Consider the following 23693-nt stretch of genomic DNA (forward strand, 5'->3'; position numbering starts at 1 on the left):
AATTCCAATTACTGCATGGAACATCAAGTACAGGGCTTGATAAATAGTCAATTGAAAACTTTTGAAAAGATTTTCTGTAGATACACATGCTGCTACGTTAGGAAATTGCACAATAAGAGCTTGAAACAGTTTGACTGCCACATTATGCAATGCATGCCAAATAAAGCCACACTGGGCTTTAGAAAGCCAGTGTCTTCCCACCACATGAAAGCTGGTTTGCTGTATTGTATGTTTGGCATGTATTTTCTTTGAAATAACAATAGCAAATTATCCAGTCAATTTACTGTAACACAGTGGTCAAATCTAGAGATCTGTAAAGTGGACAGTTGACAAAATGAAATGGAAACCTGGACCACTTTCAAGAACAGCTACAGAAAAGAATGATTAATTTCACTTTGAACTCCTTCCCATGCTCAGACGATTCATATAAACCCCATCAAAATATTTTAAACATAAAAGTAAAACCCAGCGTCTCTACTGTCAAATACTTTCATGAAGTGTTATAAACATCTCACAAGTCCACATCATAATCATATCCTTTTTTTGGATGTGTTTGCATTTTTTTTTTACAGGTAAAAGAAGCTAGTCACGCAATACTATTAAGAACAGATTTCTTCCAGGAGTTTCACAAGGGTTGTAGTAATCCTTAAACCCATTTTTGCCTACAAGGGACCCAAAAACATGCTTGTGTGGTATGGTCTCTATTCATCTCAGCTGCAGGATATATCAGTGGTGTAAAGATCTCAGGTTTAGGTTTACCTGATACCCCTCGTCCCCTGGCTCTCCTCTCTCACCTCGCTCGCCGGCAGGACCCTACCCAAACACACACAGCATCATTGTATGGATGAGTACTTCAGCCAATATGAGGTGCACACACTGGAGAGCTCTGGAAATCATCAACGCCTCTCCTTGGAAAGGCTTCCTTTTCAGGCTTACAGTACTTAATTTGCCATGCATTCTTGAAAAGAAGGTAAAGGCCTAAACAAAACCAAAATCTTGTTTCATGCTTCACAGAGTATAGGCTGAAACACAGTGCTAGCGTGAAATAGAAACTAAACTCTTTCTCATTTATGCAGGGTGCTATTTGGATCAACCCTGTGATAAAACATTGTCCAATCTCTCCCTGCCAGCAGGAACCACCATAGAATCCTCACAAGAACCAGACATTCTCAGAGACATTTAATTATGTTGGTTTGCTCCCTTCTTGACAGACTAAGAAATACTAGTCCACTATGCTATGAAAGTCCATTAACGCTTAAAAACACAGGGCATAAGTAGATATGTGAAAGAAAGGTGTGTTTTATGGGAGGTATTACATAACTTTACAACAGATCAAGGTCTTATAAGCTTTATTTTCCTTATATTAGTAAATCCTTAGATCTCTAATTCACTGAGCCTTTGAAATTACACTTATAGTCTGACAGGCGCATTTGTTTCTGACCAAAAATGCAGACTTTTTGTCCCCAGCATGGACTAAGTGGCGTATAACTCCTCTTTTGATAATACCCAGAGCATAAATCAAAACGTTCTTAGCCTAGTAGCAGTATTTTACTGACTTTTATGTAACCAGTGCCTTTGGAAGAGCAAGAATTATACAAAGCACTCGCACATTGCCCTTGACAAAACAGCTTAGCAGGATAGGGAAGTTTAAGGAAAGCAAGACCTACTGGTTCACCTAAGGGCCCGGGTGGTCCTGGAGTTTTGTTATCTTCTCCTGTGTAACCCTGAAACATAAAACCTTATCAACATAGGTCTTCATATTTTACTAGATTTGGCACCATTTGAAACCGGATCTGAAATACTTGCTATGCTTGACATGGAACAACTGAATTACTTTACTTAAATGCTTCAAATGGAAATAAATTGATTCAATGATCCATACATACTTCAAGCTAAAACAGTGTACTTACAACACAATATAGAACATACATATAGCATACATCATCATCAACTTCACATATCTGACACACTAGTACGTACAGGAATGTATAAATACAAAACGGAATTTAAACAGGTAAGTTAGAAACAGGAAAGCACTCTACCTTTTCACCTTTTGGGCCAGGTGGTCCCAGGGGTCCTGACTTGCCTGTATGACCCTGATAAGACAAGAACCCTGAATTACAGCAGCAGGTAGGTTCTTACTAAGAGGAGTGCACCAGAAAGATAAGCCGATGACAAACCATGCATAATGTAATCACAGTTCTAAAATTACCAGTGAATTAAGAAGAAGAAATAAATTTGATGTACCCAATTCCCTCCCTAATTTGGAATTGCCAATTAGCTATTCACAGTTGTAATCGTGTAGTGATATGTGCAGCCGAAAGTGTCGAAATCCAGGGGGGCCTCCAAAACATGTGGTGCCACCTGGTTTCACAGAACAGCACACAGGTCAAGCATGCAAACCCCGGGCACTACACGGCAAAGAAGCACAGACCCCTTACTGACTGATTCCCCCGCAATCATTCATTTTACATAACACCTGCAAGGCTGCTGGCTGCAGTAGGCACTGGTGCAGTCAATGACTGTAGGACTAATCCATGCAGTAGAACATTGTGTTGAAAGTATGTGCCACTTTTGAACCGAATACTGTGTCATTTGTGTCAATATACTACATTAGGCTGGATCTCGCCTTTTGCTCCATTTTCTAGCCTTAACTGTGTTACTTTGCCACTTTTTGTGGTTGAAGGTGTTGGATCTTAATTTGTAGAAGTTGCAATGAGTGACACCGGTATCCAGGTAGCTGGTGCCTGGCTCTTTCAATGACACGTTAGGCTCCTTTGAATTTTAATACAATGGTATGCCCACCTTATCAGTTAGTAGAGGTCAATTTGTGTACTGTGTCATGGTCAAGATAAAAGGAGATATATATTTAACTGAAAGTAAAATAAATACCAATGCATTTCAACTTAAAAGGAAAGGCTTTGATGCAGAAACAAATCATATGATAAGAAATACTGACAAGATGCTCACATATGCTTTTACTGCAGAGCCAAATCCACTAAAACTTGCGATGCAGTTTCAGAAAAGATATCAAATACCTTTTAATTATTGTGTTTTGTTCTGCTGATGTTCACTGTTTTGATACAAAGTACTTACTGTGTATCCTGTCATTCCTGGTTCCCCTTCAGGACCCATCGCTCCCAGTGGACCCTGAGGATGATACACAAAACAGACACCGTAACTCATGTACCAAAACACATGCATAACAAAAAAAAACGTAATGTGGGTACCTATGGCAGGAACATCAGCTGTGTGCTTGGGAAACTGACTCATCAGGGAAGAAACCTTTTGCAGATACCTTCAATTTTTCAAAACTGGATTACTCTAAAAATTGGCATGAGGAAATCTAATTACTGTCCCTACATGAAATGTCATGCTACAACATACATGTTGTCATTCCTTGTTGCTTAGTGTGGGCCCCCATTCCAATGCAGAGTTTATTTGAGGCACTGCCTCTGTATCTTTAGCCCCATACCACAGGCTTTAATTTAATTGTTAAAAACATCGGTGAGTTATCTGAAGTCCATAAGCTCCATAAGTTTGCATCATTATTTATTGATAAACAAATAATAACTATTGGCATAAGAGGTCACAGTGTATTCTACAACTTGCTGTTCCATTAGCATAGCATCCACAGAAAATCATGAGAAGTGTGCACTAACTGGAGGGCCTCTGGTTCCTCTTGCACCTTTTGCTCCTTTTTCACCCTCCTGTCCGATCTCACCACGTGGTCCGGCCTCACCAGCGTGTCCCGAGGGTCCCTTCTCACCCTACAAGCACCACACATGAGCACAGTCTGAATTAAAATTAAAGCATCAAAGGGTTTGTAATGACTTGAGGATCCAAGGATTGGCACAATGCCTAAATACTCAACTCAACTGCACTTTTGTTTTTTCAAACTTTAGACATAAATTAATAAATTGCTGGGCTAACTAAACCTTATTCTGTCAACAAAACAACTGACCTTCACAACATTTGAATGAATAGAACCATACATTAAAAAAACCTTGAATGATTAATTGAGTTAAGACATGCTGAGAGCCAATATTACCTTCTTTCCATGTCGTCCCCGGGTGCCAGGAAGTCCTTGCTTTCCTTCAGGACCCTTATTTAGGAAACACAAAAGTGCATTTAATATCACGTAATGAACGTGCAAGACTCTCACATAAATGCCATATAACGTCATGAACAACTATGTGATAAAACTCCCATTGTGGTTGTTGGGGATGGGGGAAATATGGAGAAATACAGAGGCTCTATCTAAAGAAGATAATGATTAGACAAATATATAACAAACACTTGGAAGTAGTTTAATAATGTTGTCTTAGGGTGAGGACTGTACCCTCATGATTAATTTTTTGGTACTGATTTTGTGTTGAGGAATAAATTGCTAACCGCCCAATAAATAGGCAAACACATAAAAGGTAATCCATGAAAGGTAGCTTTCATTTTTACCCGCGACTGCAATTTGAAAGGAGCCCAATTTGCCGGCAAAACCACGGACATTGCAACGCTGCCCCCGGAGATACTCACAAGAAAGCCACGTTTTCCAGGTTCACCAGCAGGACCAAGCAGCCCAGGATCTCCTGCTTCACCTTTGTCCCCAGATTCTCCCATAGGCCCACGGTCCCCTGGTTCCCCCTAGAGGCCAAGACCACAGCATGAGAGACGTTCTGGAGGTTGGACATTCTCAGATACAGTCAAGGCAGGACAGCAGAGTATCATGACGGCACAATCTATAGGCAGCAGAGATGTCAAGTCATTTCATTCAGGTCTGTACCTTGTGCCCATCTTTCCCTTGAACACCCTCTTCTCCAACAGGGCCAGGGGGACCCTACAAAAAAAGTGCATTTAAGTTAACAAGCATTTTCTTTATGAAATTGCATAGTAGGCATATGACTGCACCGTGCACAGTATATTTAGTAGATAAAAACTGTCACCTTAATATGTGTTCATAACTGTGGGGATATAAAATAAAAAGTGCAACTGTCAAGTGTGAATGCAAGTTCATGTAATTTGAAAAAAAATCACAATTCTAGTCTGTCCCCGAAGGTCCAGAAGCAAGTGGGCAGACATCTCCCACAAATCATCAATGTGCACCACAGGCAGAATTTAAGTTCAGAAAAGTGCAGGGGAATGCCCCAAGTCCTGTAATGTGCAGAGGAAATCCCCATCATCCACCCCCTCCCCTGGTCGTATCACTGAGCAACACTCTCTCCCACCACCCTCCATCCCATCCCCCAACCCCTCAGTCACTCTCCTGCAAGGGTGGGATGTCTGTTATTTTGTATACTCAAATAAAGCCCCATTAAAATTCACCCATTTATAAATATAAATATGCAGAGAAACAAGAATAATTGAGATATTAGTGTAAATAAAATATGTGAAATAAAATACAATTGTTTAAATAGCATTACAAACAGTAGAGTTCTCTGAGCAGGCTCAGAAACAATAGGGCCACTGTGGAATATTATGGAAAAACAAGAGCAATAAAGACCTCTCAGAAACCAGCAGGGGTTATCGATACAGTTCAGCAGACAAAAACAACTCAATCACTGCTCTTTCATAACCAAAAGGTTACTCATATTCATAGAAGGAAAATAGGAATAATATACAAATGTATCATATCCATCAGAACACAAGCAGTAAGATTATCTTGAATAAAGGACTCACTCTCATTCCTTGTTGTCCCTGCTCTCCTTCATTTCCAGGTTCCCCAACTTCTCCCTGAAGGAAAAAAACACAGGGCTATTGAAAAGTACACATAAACTCTTAAACCTTTTGAAAACCCTTGGTTTAGACTCGACTTGCAGACTTCAACAAGCTGATCCAAATCTGGAAATAACAATATTTTCACCTATTATCTGGCACAACATCTGATAATCATCATTTTCCAGAGAAAGAATATTAGAATATTGAATACTTTGTTTCATACTGTTCTGCAATGTATTATGTATCACGTGAGAACTTCTTGTAGCACATAATACATGGTTTTTAAGAACCAGCATTATGTAGAAAATGTAAATAAATGTGGAACCCAGAAACTGAATTTATCCTTTTTTATCATACTGTCCATTAAGCAGATCTTGTGCAACATCCAATCAATGCTCAGATACAGAACATACCACTTAATTCACTTTATGGTGAGTCATCTGCACTAGTTTCTGTGAGGTCTGAATGAAAGCACTTTTTCAAGCTTCGAATTCCAGAAAACCAGACTGGCTCATCGAAGGTGTACATTATCGGGTCTTATCACATAGAAAAGTAGACCCTGATTGACCATTGTTGGCAGCAGCAGTAATGTTGACTGTGAAAATTGTGGATATAGTGCATATATACAGTGAGCTCCTTAATGTCCCAAACATAAAGGAGCTAAAAAAAAAACACATTTAGTGCAAATTCTCAGCTTTTACTAAATGGTATTTTCTATACACTTTGGTTTCACAATGTAGAAATCCTGACACTTTTTCTACATAGTCCCCCATTTTATGGCTTTACAGGTGTTTCTGATAAGGCAGGAGTGTTGAATTAATTTAGTGCAGGTAGAGTATAAGAGTGTTCAGTATCTAGGCTTGATTCTACACTTTTGATTGCCTTTAGATTCTGTTATTATCATGAGTCATAGGCCAAACCTTACGCCATATTTACACAGGGAGCGACTTGGTTGATGGGTCACTCAGGTCTAGGCTAAGGGTGAGGCAAGAGATTTTTAGTCCTTTTAGTCTCTTCAGAAATCATGCAACTACAAATTTCTGAAGAGAAATATATACAGTGTATCCATATAGCCTTTCCTCTAGTTATGACACTGAGGATTATTATTTGCTACTGCTATCTCGCTAGCTAGCGATCTCACTATCTCTTTCAATTGATATCTATGTTATATACGGTCATGCCAGAAAAGCATTATTGAATTGAATAGATCGCTAGCAATAGCCAGCCGTCTAGTGGTGTATAGAATTAAATGTGTTTGGGGGTTAATATGAGCTTAAAACTGGTACTGGAAAAACAAGCCATGTATTTGTTATAGTCTGCTGTTTACCCTAAAGTTTTTAGCTGTGTGAATAATAAAAAATGAGTGAAGCCAGAGAGAACAATTATTCAGGAAATGGGATGACAAAATAGGAAGCACAGAACTCTGAGTTGGTGTTGACAGGCTTTGCGAAAATATAAACCACTGGCAATTTTTCTCTGGTAACTTTCAAGGCTCATTTGCCAAGTTTTCTGGCCGTCGCCCCTTCATAGAAAATTAATTGACTTCCAGTAACTGGTCGACCAAATCGCTAGCTGTGTAAACACAGGGTAAAGCTTACCAAAATCAACTGTTTGGAACAAAGAGCACTGCTGAGCTCAGTAATTGGAAGAGCCTGATCGGCCAAGGAAGATTTCAACAGTTGATGAATGGAGAATTCTCACAATAATGAGGAAAACCACCCCCAAACACCTGTGTAACAGATCATAAACAGTTTTCAGGATGTAGGCATCGATGTGTCAGTGACTACTGCCAGCAGAATACTTCACAGAGTATACGCTGCAAGTATAACTACAGGTTATCTGCAAAATCAGCAAGGCCAGGTTATAAAAACTAAAAGAGCCTGCAGAGTTCTAGAAAAAAGGTTTTGAGGGCAGATGAGACCACCATTTTCTGGTATCAAAGAAATAAATTGTGGAGTCTCTCATTTTTCATTTATTTTTACCCTCTGTGCGCACCGTAGTCTGTCTGTCAGTTCAGTCATTCATTCATTTCACCTGTGGCTCACTTCCTGATTGTCACTCCCTCTCGTTACCTGTGTATATAAACCCTAAAATGTTTGTAATACTCGTTGCCAGATTGTCATAGCCATACTCTCCACCGTTTATTTCTGTCTGATCTCCCATGTGACCCGTTTTGTTTTCGAATACTGCTTTTTGGATTTCCCACCTGTTCTGATTTGACCAGTAGCTTTTAGACTCCCTTTGGTTTTTTGGATTTTGATTTTGGATTTCGATTCTGTTTGGACAGCCTGTTTGTTTTTGACCCTTCGCCTGTGACCATGACCATTCTTTGGATTACCTCTGTTGTTTCTGTTTGCCCGAATACCCGACCACAAGTTTTGATTACAAACTGCCTGATCTACATTATAACTGTTTGCTGGTTCTCAACCCCTGCCTGTCTGTTCTGCACCGAAGTGAAAGACTTTGACATTAACTCCCGTGGTCTTGCTCTTGGGTCCAGTGTTTTGGTGGTTGACAGAGGCCAAAAGGAACTGGCCAAGAAGCACACCTCCTCATCTGCTAAACATGATGGTCGGGGTGTTATGGTTTGGGCATGAATGGCTGCTACAGGTACTGGCTCACATGCATTCATTGGAAATGTTACTGCTAATAGCAGCAGCAGAATTAATTCTGAAGTACACAGAAGCATCAAGTTCAAGTTCAACAAAATGCCTCCAAACACAATGATCCCAAACATACTACTAAAGCAACAAAGGAGTTTTTCAAAGCCAAACATAGGACAGTTCTGGCCTGGAGAAATAATTCACCAAATCTGCATCCAATTTAACATTTGATATGCTAAAGAGAAAACTTATGGCAACTAGCCCTAGAAACAAGGGTGGATACTCAGCACCTGGTGATGTCTATGGGTCACAGACATCAAGTAGTCATTGCATGCAAAAGATATGCAACAATATACCCAACATGACAGAGTCAGAATACAGAGTCAAATCAAGTAAAAACATGTCTTTGTCCCAAACATTATGGGGCTCACTGTATGCATCATGGGCAAGTATTTTTTTAAGATTCTGACCTTGAGCCCAGGTTCTCCCATAGCACCAGACTCCCCCTCAGGGCCAGGCGGTCCCTGCATGAAAAATGAGTGAATTAGCCTGAAGTTGACAGAAAAAAGACCTTCAGAGAAGAATGGAGTATGACAGAGTTGTTACCTCAAGGCCTAGCTCGCCGTCAGGTCCTGCCTCTCCCTGTGGTCCCCTAGGGCCCTTACAACAAACAAACACACTTTTCAAAATTATGCCTCTGCTCAAATTATGTATCTAGGCCCTGGGGTAAATGCAAAATCAGACAGAACCAATAGGTGAACCACAATTCCATAGAGTCATGGCAAAACTGATCAAATGTTTTGTCTGAATTTAAAAATAATAATGAAATGTTTTCAAATAACACCAAATAAAACATACAGTACATGGAAATCGCAAAGAAATGTTTTTTTTAATTTAAGCAGGTATGTGCTTTGAAAGCATAAAAAATGTCAGTTTAAACATTGCTGAATTAAAAATACAAAAGAAATAACAGCGAAGTCCATTTAGAATGGCAGACAAGTGGGTACTCATTCCTTAAATTTAAGATTAAAAAAGAAAGACTTGTAAAGAAAATATTCCAATACAGTAGGAAACGCACATATCACATATGTATTTTCTGTGATATGTGATATGTGATATTTTAACAACAACATTTATTCACAAACCAGACTGACTTACCATAATCATACTAGGGAAGTGAGGGAAGGGAAATTATGAAAAGGACAGTACTTACTGGTTCCCCGTGGGCTCCTCTCTCCCCGCTACTGCCGGGAATACCGGGTTTACCCTTGAAAACAAAGAAGTTTAAAATGAATTTTAGCCTCACAGTGTAATAAGAATGCAATTACATACGTGGTTCTAAATAATTCAGCTCAATGTCAGGCATCTTGACCGGAATGAGATTACGTATGAATCTTTGAGAATTTTCACAGAACAAGAGCTACAGTCTGTCACATAATACAGTACATACGGTAAGTTCAGACAAAAACAAGTCAGACAAATGACTCCCTCAAAGGCACAACTGCTAGAAGTAGCTCAACACGGTAAGCAAGGCCCCCACAACAGCCAAATACAAAGCAGCTAAAGTTGCTTACAAGCTAAGTGAACCTATTTTCACTGATGTTTCTTTTACTATGAAATACAGTATCTAAATACATAAAAATGATACCAGATCATGTGTAAAAAAACTGTTACAATATTATTATTATTGTTATTATTATTATTATTACTATTATTATTATTATTATTACTATGTAACAATTTGGATACATGTAATCTGATACCACTACACAATAAGGTTACATGAATTGGCATGAACTACTGTAGTTGAAAACTAACTCCTGAGCTGTAAGCTTTGTACTTCATTAATTCATTAATTAATTTAATGATGAAATGAATTGTCATTAATTCATAAACTAGTTCATGCCAATTAATTTTGGAATGAAGTAAACAGGTAATAACAAATCAGATGTTTATCCTGTGGTTTGCTAATGTATATTCATGTAACTAATACATTAGCTAGTAGTTCAAATACAAATACATTAACTAAGGAAAAGTTCATTTCATGCTTGATTAATGTATTGCATCATTGAATTAATGTTAACAACTATATGTGTTAATTCGGCAACACAACCCACATGGCGCCATAATCTTGAGACTTCTGGACTCCGGAATACATGTAATGTTTTATGAGAGGAAATGTTAAGCAGATTCTTTTGTTTGCTCAGTTCCTTCTTTCCAATTAGGTTAGGAATTTGGTCTTCTCTCTTACTGGAGAAGCCTGTTTGGAATCAACCAGATTTGGATATAATTGTGTGTTTTTGTTCACAGAATAATGAGAAAATGACTGAGCACTGCTGAACATAATCTCTGAGTACAGATTTCCATGTCATTTCGGCCTTCAGTTCATACAATTCATGCTTCATTCTTCCTTTATTCTATCACATTTTTGTAAGTGGACTTTGTTTACTCAGTTCAGTTTATTCATAGTGACATACCCCAGATAAGATATCAAAGCAGTTCTTCAAGGAAGAATGTTTCCAGTGTAACAGAACTGATTGTGTCTGTTGTTTGGAACCCTTATAACTGAGTAAACCAACATAAAACTATTCCCATTTTTAAAGCACTAAATAAGTTGCTTTCATTTATTAATCTAACATGCATGTGATATATAGACTTTTTTGGAGCCCTTTTATTTATTTCTCATATTTCTATTTAAAACTGACCAACAGCATTTGCATGTTCTCTTCAGATTGTGATATGATGATGCTCTCCAGTTTACAGCTGGTAACTATGGGCTTCAAACAGAATACAATACATTCTACAGATCACAATCACCCACCAAGTCATGTGATCACATTATCTCCAGTTTCAAAATGTGTATTGTCTGATGATCCTATGATTTATCCCTCACGCAGAGATAACGTATACAGTGGCTTCAGAAAGTATACAGACCCTTTCACTTTCTTCACTTTATTGTGTTGTAGATTTAATTGTAATCTATTGCAGAATTGCCATTTCTGCCCATCAATCTACACTCAATAACCCATAATGTGAACAAGTGAAAACATGTTTTTAGAAATTTTAGCAAATCAAAAACTTAAATCTCTCATTTACACAAGTATTCAGATCCTTAATTCAGTACTTTTTAGAAGCAGCTTTGGCAGCAATTACAGTGTTCTTGGGTACGTCTCTATAAGGTTTGCACACCTAGATTTGCCATTATTCATGGCAGAACCTCTCAAGCCCCGTCAGATTGGATGGGAAGCGTCTGTGAACTGCCATCTTCCGGTCTCTCCATAGATGGTCAATGGGGTTTAAGTCTGGGCTTTGGCTGGGCCATTCAAGGAGATTGTCCCGAAGCCACTGCAGTGTTGTCATGGCTATATGTTCTTTGTTAAATGCCGTTTGGCAAACTCATCCTTCCAGCAGGTCCACCCACCTCTGCAGAGGACTTCCAAAGTTCTGTTAGAGTAACCGTTGGGTTCTTAGTCACCTCCCTGACCAAGGCCCTTCTTGTCCAGTTACTCAGTTTGACCGGATGCTCCTGGAAACACTCAAAGCTTTAGAAATGGTAGAAGGTACTGTGGATAATTAAAGGAAACAGGACACACCTGACCACAATTTGGAGAACCACAGCAAAGGGTCTGAATACTTATGTCAATGAGAGATTTCTATTTTTGCAAAAAAATCTAAAAATATGTGTTCACTTTGTTATTATGGGTTATTAATTGTAGATAGATGGCCAATCATGGCAATTATATCCATTTAGAATGAAATATACAACACAATAAAATGTGCCAAAAGTGAATTCTTAATAAATATTGAATACTGAAGCACCGTATATCCAACCAGTAAATAAGATCAGAGGGCCTTCCTCTGCTGCTATAAGGGCTTCCACTATTGCACAATTAACAGATTTATAATGTGAAACCATGATGAAGCTGTATGGAAAATCTTTAATGTATTACATTTCATTACCATAAAATGTATTTGCCGCTTTATGCTGAATTTTGTATTAGTTTTACTGGGTCATTGTTTTGGTCAGTATAATATCCTGTTATTTGTGCTTGGACCCATATATTTACAATACTTTACTGCTGTTGTGTCTCTGTGTGTTGCCATGAGCACTACCAAGTTTATCTCCCACTTCATGCACTTGTGCCCTCAACATGCATGCACACTAGTTGGTGGGTGGCACAGGTGCCATTAAAGAGGGCTACCTTTATCCACAGAACATCTATTTGCCACAGCCTTTATGTACTGTTAGGATGCTGACTAAAAAGCACATGGCCAGGAACACCAACACTATTTAGTCTCAGCAAAAGATTCACTTTAAGTCCCTCAACGGGAAATTTCAGAATCAGCATGACTCTTTATGGAGTGAAAACAAAGCTCGAGGGCACACCCCATGTCTGGGATTAAGAGAGTGATCTCATTCTGAACAACAATTAAGGCAATATGCCCTTTCATTTGAATCTGTCAATAAAACATAATCTTGCAAAATTACTAAAATTACTGGCAACCCTAAGAGAGTCTAAATAAGGAAGGGCTGAAAACATTATACAAATTACTATTCTACTGTGTTTTATTGAAACTGCAAATGAGCAGTGCTGTCTGTACAACACTGTTAATGAAACTTACAGCTGCAAGCTTATCAAAGACTTCATATGAACGATGTTGGTGGTTGTGCATCTCATTTCGGTGGTTGTGCAACTCATGTGTTCATGTCCAGATGCTTAAGTCCTGTGATTACTCCACGCTTCGTTTAGATAATTTAGAAAAGGACACAGCACCACAATAAAAGCCTTGAGGAAATAAGTCCAGACAGCACCACCACTGTTTCCCATACTTATTCAATCACACATTCTTTGGTTGAATTCACAGGAGTGTACACTAGATGGCACTCTGGCTCTGGAGAGGTTTGGGAAGAGGTCGTCGTCAGTAGATGGGCTATCTTTTGTAGAGTGCTCCGGACGGAGACAGAACTATTTACCCTAATTGTTTCATTACAGCAGTCAACAGAATCAACCACTCCCCCAGCAATGGCATCAATGAAAATGTTGTTATAGTAAAGCAAGCATTCTAAATACAACAGCTAGCCCCCCCCCCCGCCCAACTTATTTAATCATCAAAGGAGACTGAGGGAGGGGAGGGGGTGTTGGCCTAGACGACAGGCCTCTCCGGATAAGACACAATGCTGCCAGATGCTCCCAGTATTTTTGTACAATATGTCAAACAAACCTCAACACATTACCTAATCAAACCTGACCTGGATACACGCACACTAGAAACTAGCGCTCACTGAGTAGCAAACAGGCCTGTGCAAAGGAAGCACTCCACACAGGAGCATAGGGTTACCGAGCTGGAATGGGTATTAGCATTTCCAATGCGTCTCGACAGGAGAACAACTACACACATTTACATATGTCAAACTTTGTGCAATGGACTGACCACAAAAAGTGAACACTTCAAGACAACTAGCTGCACAGCGATAGAATGCTCTTTAAGTCACACAATCCAGATTCATTTGAGATTATTGTTCAATTGCTTGATGCATGCCATTAGTGTTTACTGTTGATTTTAAAAAATATTACACTATAGATGTGGGTATGGGTAACAGTACGCAATGGAATCTAAATTAATATCTACTAAATCAATTATAGCTAAGTACATTATTCAGTGGCCCATATGGGATGTATACCAACACCTTCTGGTTATAATCTCTTACCACTACACCACACTGCCAAACAAACAAAAGACTGCTGGGTAAAACAACAGTTTTTGTATGGTGCCAGCTGGCACTGCAGCTGATACAGATTTCAATCACTAGGAGCCCTTTCTGATGATGAGCATTGCACTCGGTTGATATACACAAGCGCCAGTGAAAACACCAACGAAAGTGCTAATGTGTTCAGAGCCTGTTTATCCCCTGCACTGCTAATCAGTAATGGAGTGCATTTGAACCATTCGTAATAGGTAATGCAGTGAATGTGTTTCCAATTATTTGCAATGTTTACTATGTCCTGCATGTAGCTGTAGTAAATAGCACTCTGGAGCAGCCAGGAAATAGCATTTCCAGTGTAGCGGGACTGAGAGAGATGCAAACAACATCTGGAGTGTTGCATTTGAATTTGGAGCGATGACTGACCACAGAGGGATAGCAGTTAGACGCAGACAGTCCCAACCCTCTGGCACAGACCAGGAGTTACAATATCAGTGCCCCCACACCCAGCTTCTACACTTCCTCAACATCATTTTGTTGTAACAAACGTCCTGTTTTTATATTGCTGCTCTTTCTTTGATTTCTGTAAGATTGAGCGTTTCATTGTGTGCAGGACCTGACTTCTCCAACATATGGTCCCAGTTGTGACTTGGCACCTCAGAGACACAGGTTACAGGAAGAATCAGACTTCCGAAATAGAAGGGGGAAATAAGGATTGCACTCACTGGTGGCCCTGGCAGGCCTCTCTCTCCTCGACGTCCATCTTTCCCCTGAAAATAAAAAAATATCACAATGAACAAACCAGTCCCCTTTGATCACATCCTACACAACCATTAATGTGAACAGGATGTACACAGGAAGCCCTGGAACTGCTACTTGACAGTAATAGTGCTTGACTGCTACTTGACCACATCTTTACAAATCTGTCAACATCCCATTATGCTGTTCGGTTCCATAAGTGACTACAGTGCTATACAGTGTTATTACAGCACACGGACAACCATGACCGACACAAACACATACACGCACATATTCACACGCGCTTACATGCGTACATATGCATGTACACGCAATTAATTTGTCATTACGAACATCATTATTTGCAATGACATGGCTGAATGGAATGTGTTTAGCTTTACTTGGAATTACACTGGGGAGAGCTGTTGCAGCATGTGAACTGGGCTTTGTAATGCTCACTATTCAGTTCTGTTCCCTGCCTCTTGATGCTGTGTTGGCAGCCTTATGTCGAACACAGGGCACAGAGCTCTGCAGAACGGGCAGCTCCGACCTGTTTTATAATCTCTAGGCTTCCCTGATTAGCTTTTATGAGGGCTTTTGACTCCCTCAAAAGAAGGGGCAATCAAAAAACATCAAAGCAACCAGCTAGGCCTACACCCTCATCACTATTTAATGAATTCCTCTCTAAATTCACCAAAAAATGATAAGCACCTAGCGTGAGCCCAGTAATTACCCTGCCACGGCTCCTTTCATCATAGCTGCAGGCAGTGTCTGGATCTGCACTGGTTCCTGATGAATATTTACCAGAAAATGGACTAATAAAATATGACGCTACATAAACAGAGAGGGGATACCTCCCAGGGTATGAGTGCTCATTGAAATAAAATGATACCCTGGCTGCTTGCTGACACACTTTCCACTGGCAGCAGAAAACTGAGTTTCTGTGTTACTTGGTGAGGATTTCTGAACAACCACTGATATTGTAAATAAATCAGAAACCGAACTGAGTTGAACGCCAATGAAGATTCCTTAAGGTGAATGTAGCTCTTTCTTATGACCAGAGGGTAGATTCTTTCATTTCATATGCAAATGCAGAACATGTGTTGAAAGCTTTGGGCAAAGCTTTCATCACTCTCACACGGACATAAACAACAGCCATTTAACCGTCTGTACACCGATCCATCTTTTGTACAATGAGCTCATTGGGAGTGAAGTTGAGCTCATGTTGACTGTCATCTTTTTCAGCCTCAAGCCATTTCAGAACAATATGCCACAAAAAGTCTCCCACAAGCCAAAGTTAAAGACAAAACAGACAAACATTATTGGGGTCTGTGTTTGGTCTTCTTTTGAATGGGTTTCAAAAGAAACCGGAACAAATCGTACTTTCAATGGATTATAAGTAAATTTGCCAATAGTACCAACTAAATGAATTTACTCACTGTTAATCCGGGTTTTCCTTTTTTTCCAGTCCCACCCCGTTCTCCCTAAGAGAACAAAGAAAACTTTAGTGTCTCAACAAACATTTCAACAGTATCCAAGGCTGGTTCCCTCAAGCTAGACTGAATTGAAATAGAAGAAATAGGAGCTTAGATAGTATAAGTATAACCACGTTTATCAGAGCAATATTTACAGCTAATCAATCTGCAAGAGAAAGTAGATTTTCATAGAAAAGAGCATCCTTACCTTAGTTCCTTGTGGCCCAGGCTCTCCTGGAAGACCATCCGGACCTCGTGGTCCCTGAAATAAGAGCACAACATTTATTCGACTTTGTTTATGGCAACTAAAAACCCACTTACCATTGTCCCTCATCCATCCATAAACACATTGTGGAAGGCTAGCATGAGAACCCTTAACTATTCCTTGTAAGAAGAGTGGGATGCTTTAATAGGGCATATCCACTGTGAAAGAACGCACACACTCTGAGTTTATCTACAGTACCACACCGCAGGACCATGCAACTTCCATCAATGACAGGCCCTGTGTATTTACACACTGATTGAAAGGCACAAATAAGCAACACCTCTCCTTGTATTCTGCTTTCTTCCTGGTTTTTCCTGCTTTGTCTGGCTTCTGTTTTGTTTAGGATTCCTCTAACAGTGCATTCCTTTCCTGCTACTCCACTATCTTGCTGTAGCTCTCTATACCAGCTGCCTCATATCTACAATATAGTCAGTGAGCTACCTTCATCCCTTACAGTGCTTGACTCTCTCACTGGGCAACATGGGCTATGGCATTGCACCACCCGGCCCTTTGGCCTGTGTTAAGTCTCCTGGCTGGAATGGGAAGTTGCAGGTTTTACAGATCTGCAGTATGGTCAAAACACAATGACCATTGAGTTCCACATATCTAGTCATTATCTATCCACATTTATACTCTTCTTCTTCTTCTTCTTCTTCTCGAGAGAGAGAGAGAGAGAAACAGACTCTAATTCAAAAATCAAAAAAATATCCCATGCTGATACATGTTATCCGTTCAATGCGCAACTTATTTTAAAGCATATAAATCTGTCTATGTCACATTCTACACAAAAAATATCCTCACATAGAACTGTCTCAAGTTATAAGTAGGGTTTTGTCTCAGTTGTGCACCCACAGAAGCTTATGAAAATGTGACATGCCACAGCCGGTACTTAGCCGGCGACCTCACAATTTAAACAAGAGATGACAGCAACACAGACAACATAACCATGCTGCTGCCTCTCAGATTGCAAAAATCTACACAGAAAAAGAATTGTGGCTTTTGGCTGCGTTGCTGTTTACAATAACATGTTTGTGAGAGATATAGCGAAAATAGACAGTATGTATAATTTCTCACTGTGTGTTTTTGCAAAAATGAACTTGACATTATTGTGTAGCTCTCAAAACCTGAAGGCAGCAGGACTTACTGTACTATATGCTGAAACATCTTTGCACTAAAACAAAGTCTCACAGTTTGTCGAGGGAGATCTGAAGTGGTGCGAAAACTCACGGCCTACAATGATCTATGTGTGAATTGACTCTGTGATTGAGATTTCTCATTAGCATTCTTCACACACTTTTCTCTTGCTGCTGCGATAAACACACACATCTGCTCCAGGCTACCAGCTTAGGCCTCTAGTGGGCTGCCACACTAATGCCAGCCAGCTGGACTCTAACTGTGGCATCAGCATGATGCAAACAGGAACAAATTCCAACTGTCAGGTTTCAAAAAGGTTCAGAGCAACAGTAATATTTGTGAAATATAGATGTGTGTGGAATAATTTTACAGTGCCACTAATACTGACAGGAAACACTTCCAAAAAAAGTCAGAGTCAAATATGTGTAATGTCATGATTAATGAACATGATTTACATGTGGTGTGGGCAGTGAAGTACTATACCCAAGTCTGCCACTAGATGTCCTGCCTGCTTCAGATTCATACCACATCATTGGACTCAATCCGTCCACTGTGCATGGAAATAATATAGCATAGAAAGTCTACTGAGAACTGGGGGGATTGTAATTGCGGAAGGGAAAGGGGAAAGGTGGGGGGCAAAACCAAGGCACTAGAATTTCACTGACTACTGCATACTGAAGAGCGCACCTGCCATCTTGGACTGTAAAGATGTATCGATCAAATGCCATAATAAAAAGGCAACATAAACCTTGTACTTTTCATCAGGTTACACCTCATTTACAAGCAGAACATTTGACCCTGTGCAGCTGAAATGGAGATCTTACTCTTCTGCCCTTCGGTCCTGGGATCCCTGCTGTTCCTCTCTGCCCCTGTGGTCCCTGTTACATTGGAGAAAAGAGAAAAGCTTGTATCATTTTAACCAACTGAAATTATATTTATAATAACTGAGTAGGAGGCCTTGGGAGTCATTAGACATGTAGTGTAAATGTTTCTTAAAATTTCAAACTATGCTGGAGCCCTACTTGTATACTGCACACGGGTCAAGCATCTGCATTCCTGTACTGTTTAGACATGGCTTTCTGGACTCATTTAGAATGAATGACTGTACTGATACGATTTTCCAGTTTGGACTCTCTGTTCATATGCATTTTCTTGTCTATGTGAGTATAAATTCCATCCTCCATTACAGACACATCTGTGAGACAACACAGCCTGACTCCACACAGATGGGAAGCTCTCCTCCAGTTAAGACCGGGGGAGTAGGGCAACATACCCTGAGAATACACATACTTCTGGGAAGCAAAATGAGAACGTACAGGTAAACCTTGGGGTCCGACATCGCCAGAACCTCCAGGTACACCCGGATACCCCTGAAATAAAAATACAATTTAAAAAAAGAGCAAAGTATAGGTCATCAAAGTACAGCTAGCTATGCTAGCAAATATCTTGGTGGGAAAAGTTACTGTATAAGTTACTATTACAGTTACTGTTTGGCCATGACAAAAGCTTGCTGCCAAAATAATATAATTCATTATTGAATTACTTTAGCAAGGAACTAATCCAGATAACAAAACAGTCAGTCTCGTATACAGTATATCATGGAGAAATAGTTCACACATTACAGTAGGCCAAGAAAGCAATTTAAAAGATAATGCCTGTCTCTATCTTGGCTGGATAATATCGATAGTATAAAACAAATTTTGTGGTAAAATAACTTTACAGTATAAAAAAATTGTTAAAATATGTTACAGTAGCAAGCTGTATATCTAAGAAATGTTAAATTAATTACAGTGTTTCACCATAAATAATAACATTATTTGCATTTTAGCTGGTTACATATTCATACCTTCACTATTTTATTGACTTTCTCCATCAATAAAACAGCATTACATTACATTACATTTTATTTAGCAGATGCTTTTATCCAAAACGACATACAGTACACAACTGTGCATGTCAAGTGAATAATAAAGGTATGAATTCATAGTGTATTTTGTATCTGAAGATGAAAATCACACCAGATGTGAATCTTTAGCAGGGCTTATATATCAAACATATTTAGAATTATTATATTTAGAACTAAGCTACTGTATGCATACTTTCATATATCACTGGAGCGTCACGCAGTCTGTTTTAATAAACATGTTCTGCATGAAAAACGCCAGCAGCATGGATTGCACTGATTTGGCATGATACCAAAGGTACTGTTAGGATCTGTTCCAGATTTGATTCCCAATTTTACAGGAAGCACCACCAATTGACCTGGGCCTGTATTGTTTATGATATCTCTGATACAATTAATCAACATAAATAAAGTGGTTTAGTTTGTGACTTATGTGAAAAATCACTCCTTTTAAGAATAATTAATAAAATGTATCTGAATTGATAACAGAAGCTAAATAGATAAGTTAGCAACGCACCCAGGGCAGCCACATAAATAAGCTGAAGAAATCTCAATATCTTCATTTTCTTTACCACTGACACCACTATCCTGCTTTTGTAGGGGTTTTGGCTGGGGTATGCCATTAAGAATATTGTTAAAAATGGAAAAATATGCAATATACATTTTGTTTCGATTTGATTTCATGACATGTCATGTCAAGTAATAGTTTTGTCTTTATGGTTCATGTGCAGTACATGAACCATAAAGACAGCCCAATTTCACCTCTGAAGGTCACTAATATAAATAGGCAAATTAATAACAGGTACTGAATGATACAAACTATTTTTTACATTATATTTCTTTGGCACAATATTTTTACATGAATCAAGCAATAGTTTCCCTTCACATGGCAAAACCATTTGGGCAAATTTGTAGCTTGCATTTTTGGAGTTATTCTTATGGTTTGTTCCCTGTCAATCAATCACTTTGAAGACTTCTGTCTAAAGAGGTTAAACACGAGAAGAGCACTGTAAAAATACTTGTCCAAAGCTTCAACAAAACATATTGCAAAACTGGTAGCTGAGGAGGCAGTCCAATATACTACTTGTAAATACATGAGTTATTCATGGTTAAGTTCACTAGCATTTCATAACTCAACACTAAAACTGGTCATTGCCACTCTACAATGTCGTTCCCTCACAGCTGTGTTACGGGGACAGTAGCCAAGGGTGCCATAAGTCATTCCACTGACAGCCTACAAGAGCAGCCAAGTAGCTACACCAGTAAAACCAAAAGCCACAAACACTGAGACTATTCAGTCTAGTCTGTGGACAGAAGCCAGCCTCCCATTAGTTACCGTGGATTAGGCAACCCTGAAATGTACTTGGTGTGGCCTGTCTCGTCTAACCTATTATAATTCTGCCATTTTCCACATCCATGGCAATTATTGAAGGTGTTGGGAGATGGAAAAATGGAAGTGAACACTCTGCTCTTAACAGACTGTTGCTAGTGACTGTTAAACTTGGATGAACCTATCCTGCATCTGTACATCTCAATTGCATACACAAGTACCTGTACATAATGTATGAAGACTGTTGAAAGATGTATGGGCATGGACATTGTTATTATTATTACTTTTTACAACAATCTCTGTACTTACCCTGGATCCCTTCTCTCCAGGAGGACCCAAAGGACCCCCTGGACCTCGGTCTCCCTGTGGAAAACAGAATACTATCATTAACGACAGCATACTCACAAAACATAAATCATTTAGACACTTTAAAGGCATTTAAAAGCATGTCATGAAATATGGCAGAGTCAGCTAAACAATGTAATAGACTGTGAAAATAAGGTGTTGGTCGTTCCCAAAAATCTATAGTCCTGTTAACTTTTTAGCAATTTTAATTTAGCATATTCATTAATTATATAGCCTATTCAACTAAATTAGCAAGCACGCTTTCATTCGTTCCAAATGTTTTCAACATTTCAGGTTAAGGTTAACTCCACTGACAGCTGCAAGACGCAAAGGGTAGATATATTTATAGAATAGTTTCACAGCTCTTTAATGGAAACACTAGTTTAAATCATGGCGCATAACTGGATTACCTTTATATAGTATATAATCTGGAAGGAATGTACTGTCTGACAAGGTATGGCGAGCGATGACAGATGACTTAGGGTGGGGCGGCTTTAGGTGTTGTACATCTGTGTTGCATTTTGTGTCCAAAAAAAGTCTGATCTGATACAGAGTACTGATACACAAGTAGGAGGATAGCATCCTGCAACAGTGGCCTGCAATCCACATGTAAAGGACTTTAGTATAGTAAAATGCAAACAAGCAACTTTCATTTCCTTTTTCCCCTTATGAATGTAGAAGATGTTAAATGGCTTGGCATTGCATCTGTATGTACATTACTTTAAGAAATGCCACCCTAGAAGTAGTGCTTTGTGCTGGGAATAATGCACATGGACAGCATGTTTTTGGTCAGAAGGTTAAGAAAGTATTCATAGGATAAGTTACATTTTTCTATTATTATTTATTGACTGTTTTTGTATTTTGGCAGGTTGTAACTTAACAGTACACAATGTAATTTCTTCTATACTATGGTAGATAAGTGCATTAAAAATCTCTTTTAAATACTTATCATGTTTAGCAAATTACTTCAACCAATGCAATTCTTGCATTTGTACACTGTTAAAATGAAGTGTTTTAAGAACCTCCATTGATATTGTGTTAGCTTCGCTGAATTTGTAAAAATATTGTAAAATACTGTATATGGTCTTGGCCTGCAAATGCGTAGAGATCAGTATTTAGTGCTTTTGTATTACACAGCCCACATATTTTTAGCTCCTATGAAGTATGTTTGTTTATGTCTCTGCTATGATGTAATGCCCAAAAACAAACGCACCTATTAACAAACGCAGTTTAAACAAATCTAACATAGTGATTCAAAAGTATCACTATTGCAAAAAAAGCTTGGGAGTTTGGAAATCACATCACTCAAAATTTTAATGTACTCTCAATGTAAATTTAATTCACATCCTGCTCGGTCCATCATTACTGCGTTTGCCCAATGTTAATGCTCTGCTGTGGTTTTCAGCAGTACCACAATGAATGCCAGCTCCAGACTCACTTCCAGGAAGAAACCAAACCCTGCTCGTTTTTACAGGGCACTAATTGCAGGGGGTCAATCAATGTGAGTATTTATGAGACGTCAGCTGTCTGCCCAGAGCCTGGGGTGACCGTTCCTGACAGGATAATGGGGATAGAAAATCACTCTACCTTTTCACCGTGAACTCCAATCACCCCGGCAATTCCAATTAAGCCCACTGGCCCCTGGAAATGGAAAAGTATCAATTTAATCAAGGTTAATACAGACATGAAAACAATGATTCATTGCTTTGTTAGATTTGCCTCAGTTTTCCGTTACATGTTACACAGACTTTAAGAAACAATGAAAACATAGAGAAAGAGGGGTGGAGGACGGTAGTGTATGTCTTTTTGCTTGTTTCAGGCCGTTGAGAATGTCAACAAGTTGTTTTGGGGAAATGCATAAATGAAAGTTTATCTGTTCATAGAAGGAGCTGGGCTTAGACATAAACAGTCTGGTTATCCTGAGAATGCAGTGTGAAAGCACAAAGGACACGTTCCCAATGAGCTTCTGATTATACAGTAGAACCACTGAGTACATGATATTCCTGGCCCTGAAAACACACTCCCTTTCCAGAGTTAATCAATCCAAAACAACAGGCTGCTTTATTTTAATACAATGCTAACATTTTAAAAACTAATCAAAGCACAAAGCAGCAGAACAATGTTTTCTTTTAACAAGTTGCAAGTTAAGTAAGACATTGTGGATATGATCAGTTGCTGTAAAAACATCTTGACACATTTCCATGTTCAATAGACTTGTACGGATTGACAATAAGCAGATATGAAACTGCTCCAAAAATCTTCTGACTGATCTGTAGATCATGAATTTTTGTTCAGTCATATATTCAAACTCATATCAAAAAGACGAACAGATCTATTATCTGATCCATTTTATGTAGCCTTCATAGCTTAAAACTTGTCCATGTAAAATATAGGATATATCTACACAACACTTTAACTCTACTGGGGATGACACTGACTTCATGAGTGAAGAAACAGTCCTTTCACCATGTGCTTTGAGAATGA

General features: G+C 39.0%; 1 protein-coding gene across 1 annotated transcript in view; it reads right to left on the reverse strand.

The window, feature by feature from the left end:
* Positions 1 to 23693, reverse strand: part of LOC133125700 (collagen alpha-1(XXIV) chain) — a 94030-nt gene that overhangs the window by 14970 nt on the left and 55367 nt on the right. The window contains exons 25-43 of the mRNA XM_061237221.1: positions 22797 to 22850; positions 21174 to 21227; positions 18948 to 19001; positions 18456 to 18509; positions 16441 to 16494; positions 16197 to 16241; positions 14745 to 14789; positions 9529 to 9582; positions 8922 to 8975; positions 8786 to 8839; positions 5674 to 5727; positions 4781 to 4834; positions 4534 to 4641; positions 4052 to 4105; positions 3663 to 3770; positions 3097 to 3150; positions 2043 to 2096; positions 1668 to 1724; positions 760 to 813 (exon numbers count right to left, since the gene is read on the reverse strand). Coding sequence (XP_061093205.1) covers positions 760 to 813; positions 1668 to 1724; positions 2043 to 2096; positions 3097 to 3150; positions 3663 to 3770; positions 4052 to 4105; positions 4534 to 4641; positions 4781 to 4834; positions 5674 to 5727; positions 8786 to 8839; positions 8922 to 8975; positions 9529 to 9582; positions 14745 to 14789; positions 16197 to 16241; positions 16441 to 16494; positions 18456 to 18509; positions 18948 to 19001; positions 21174 to 21227; positions 22797 to 22850 — 1119 coding nt within the window. The remainder of the gene's footprint in view (positions 1 to 759; positions 814 to 1667; positions 1725 to 2042; positions 2097 to 3096; positions 3151 to 3662; positions 3771 to 4051; positions 4106 to 4533; positions 4642 to 4780; positions 4835 to 5673; positions 5728 to 8785; positions 8840 to 8921; positions 8976 to 9528; positions 9583 to 14744; positions 14790 to 16196; positions 16242 to 16440; positions 16495 to 18455; positions 18510 to 18947; positions 19002 to 21173; positions 21228 to 22796; positions 22851 to 23693) is intronic.

Source organism: Conger conger, chromosome 4 (assembly GCF_963514075.1).
Source record: "Conger conger chromosome 4, fConCon1.1, whole genome shotgun sequence".
Taxonomy (NCBI): Eukaryota; Metazoa; Chordata; class Actinopteri; order Anguilliformes; family Congridae; genus Conger; species Conger conger.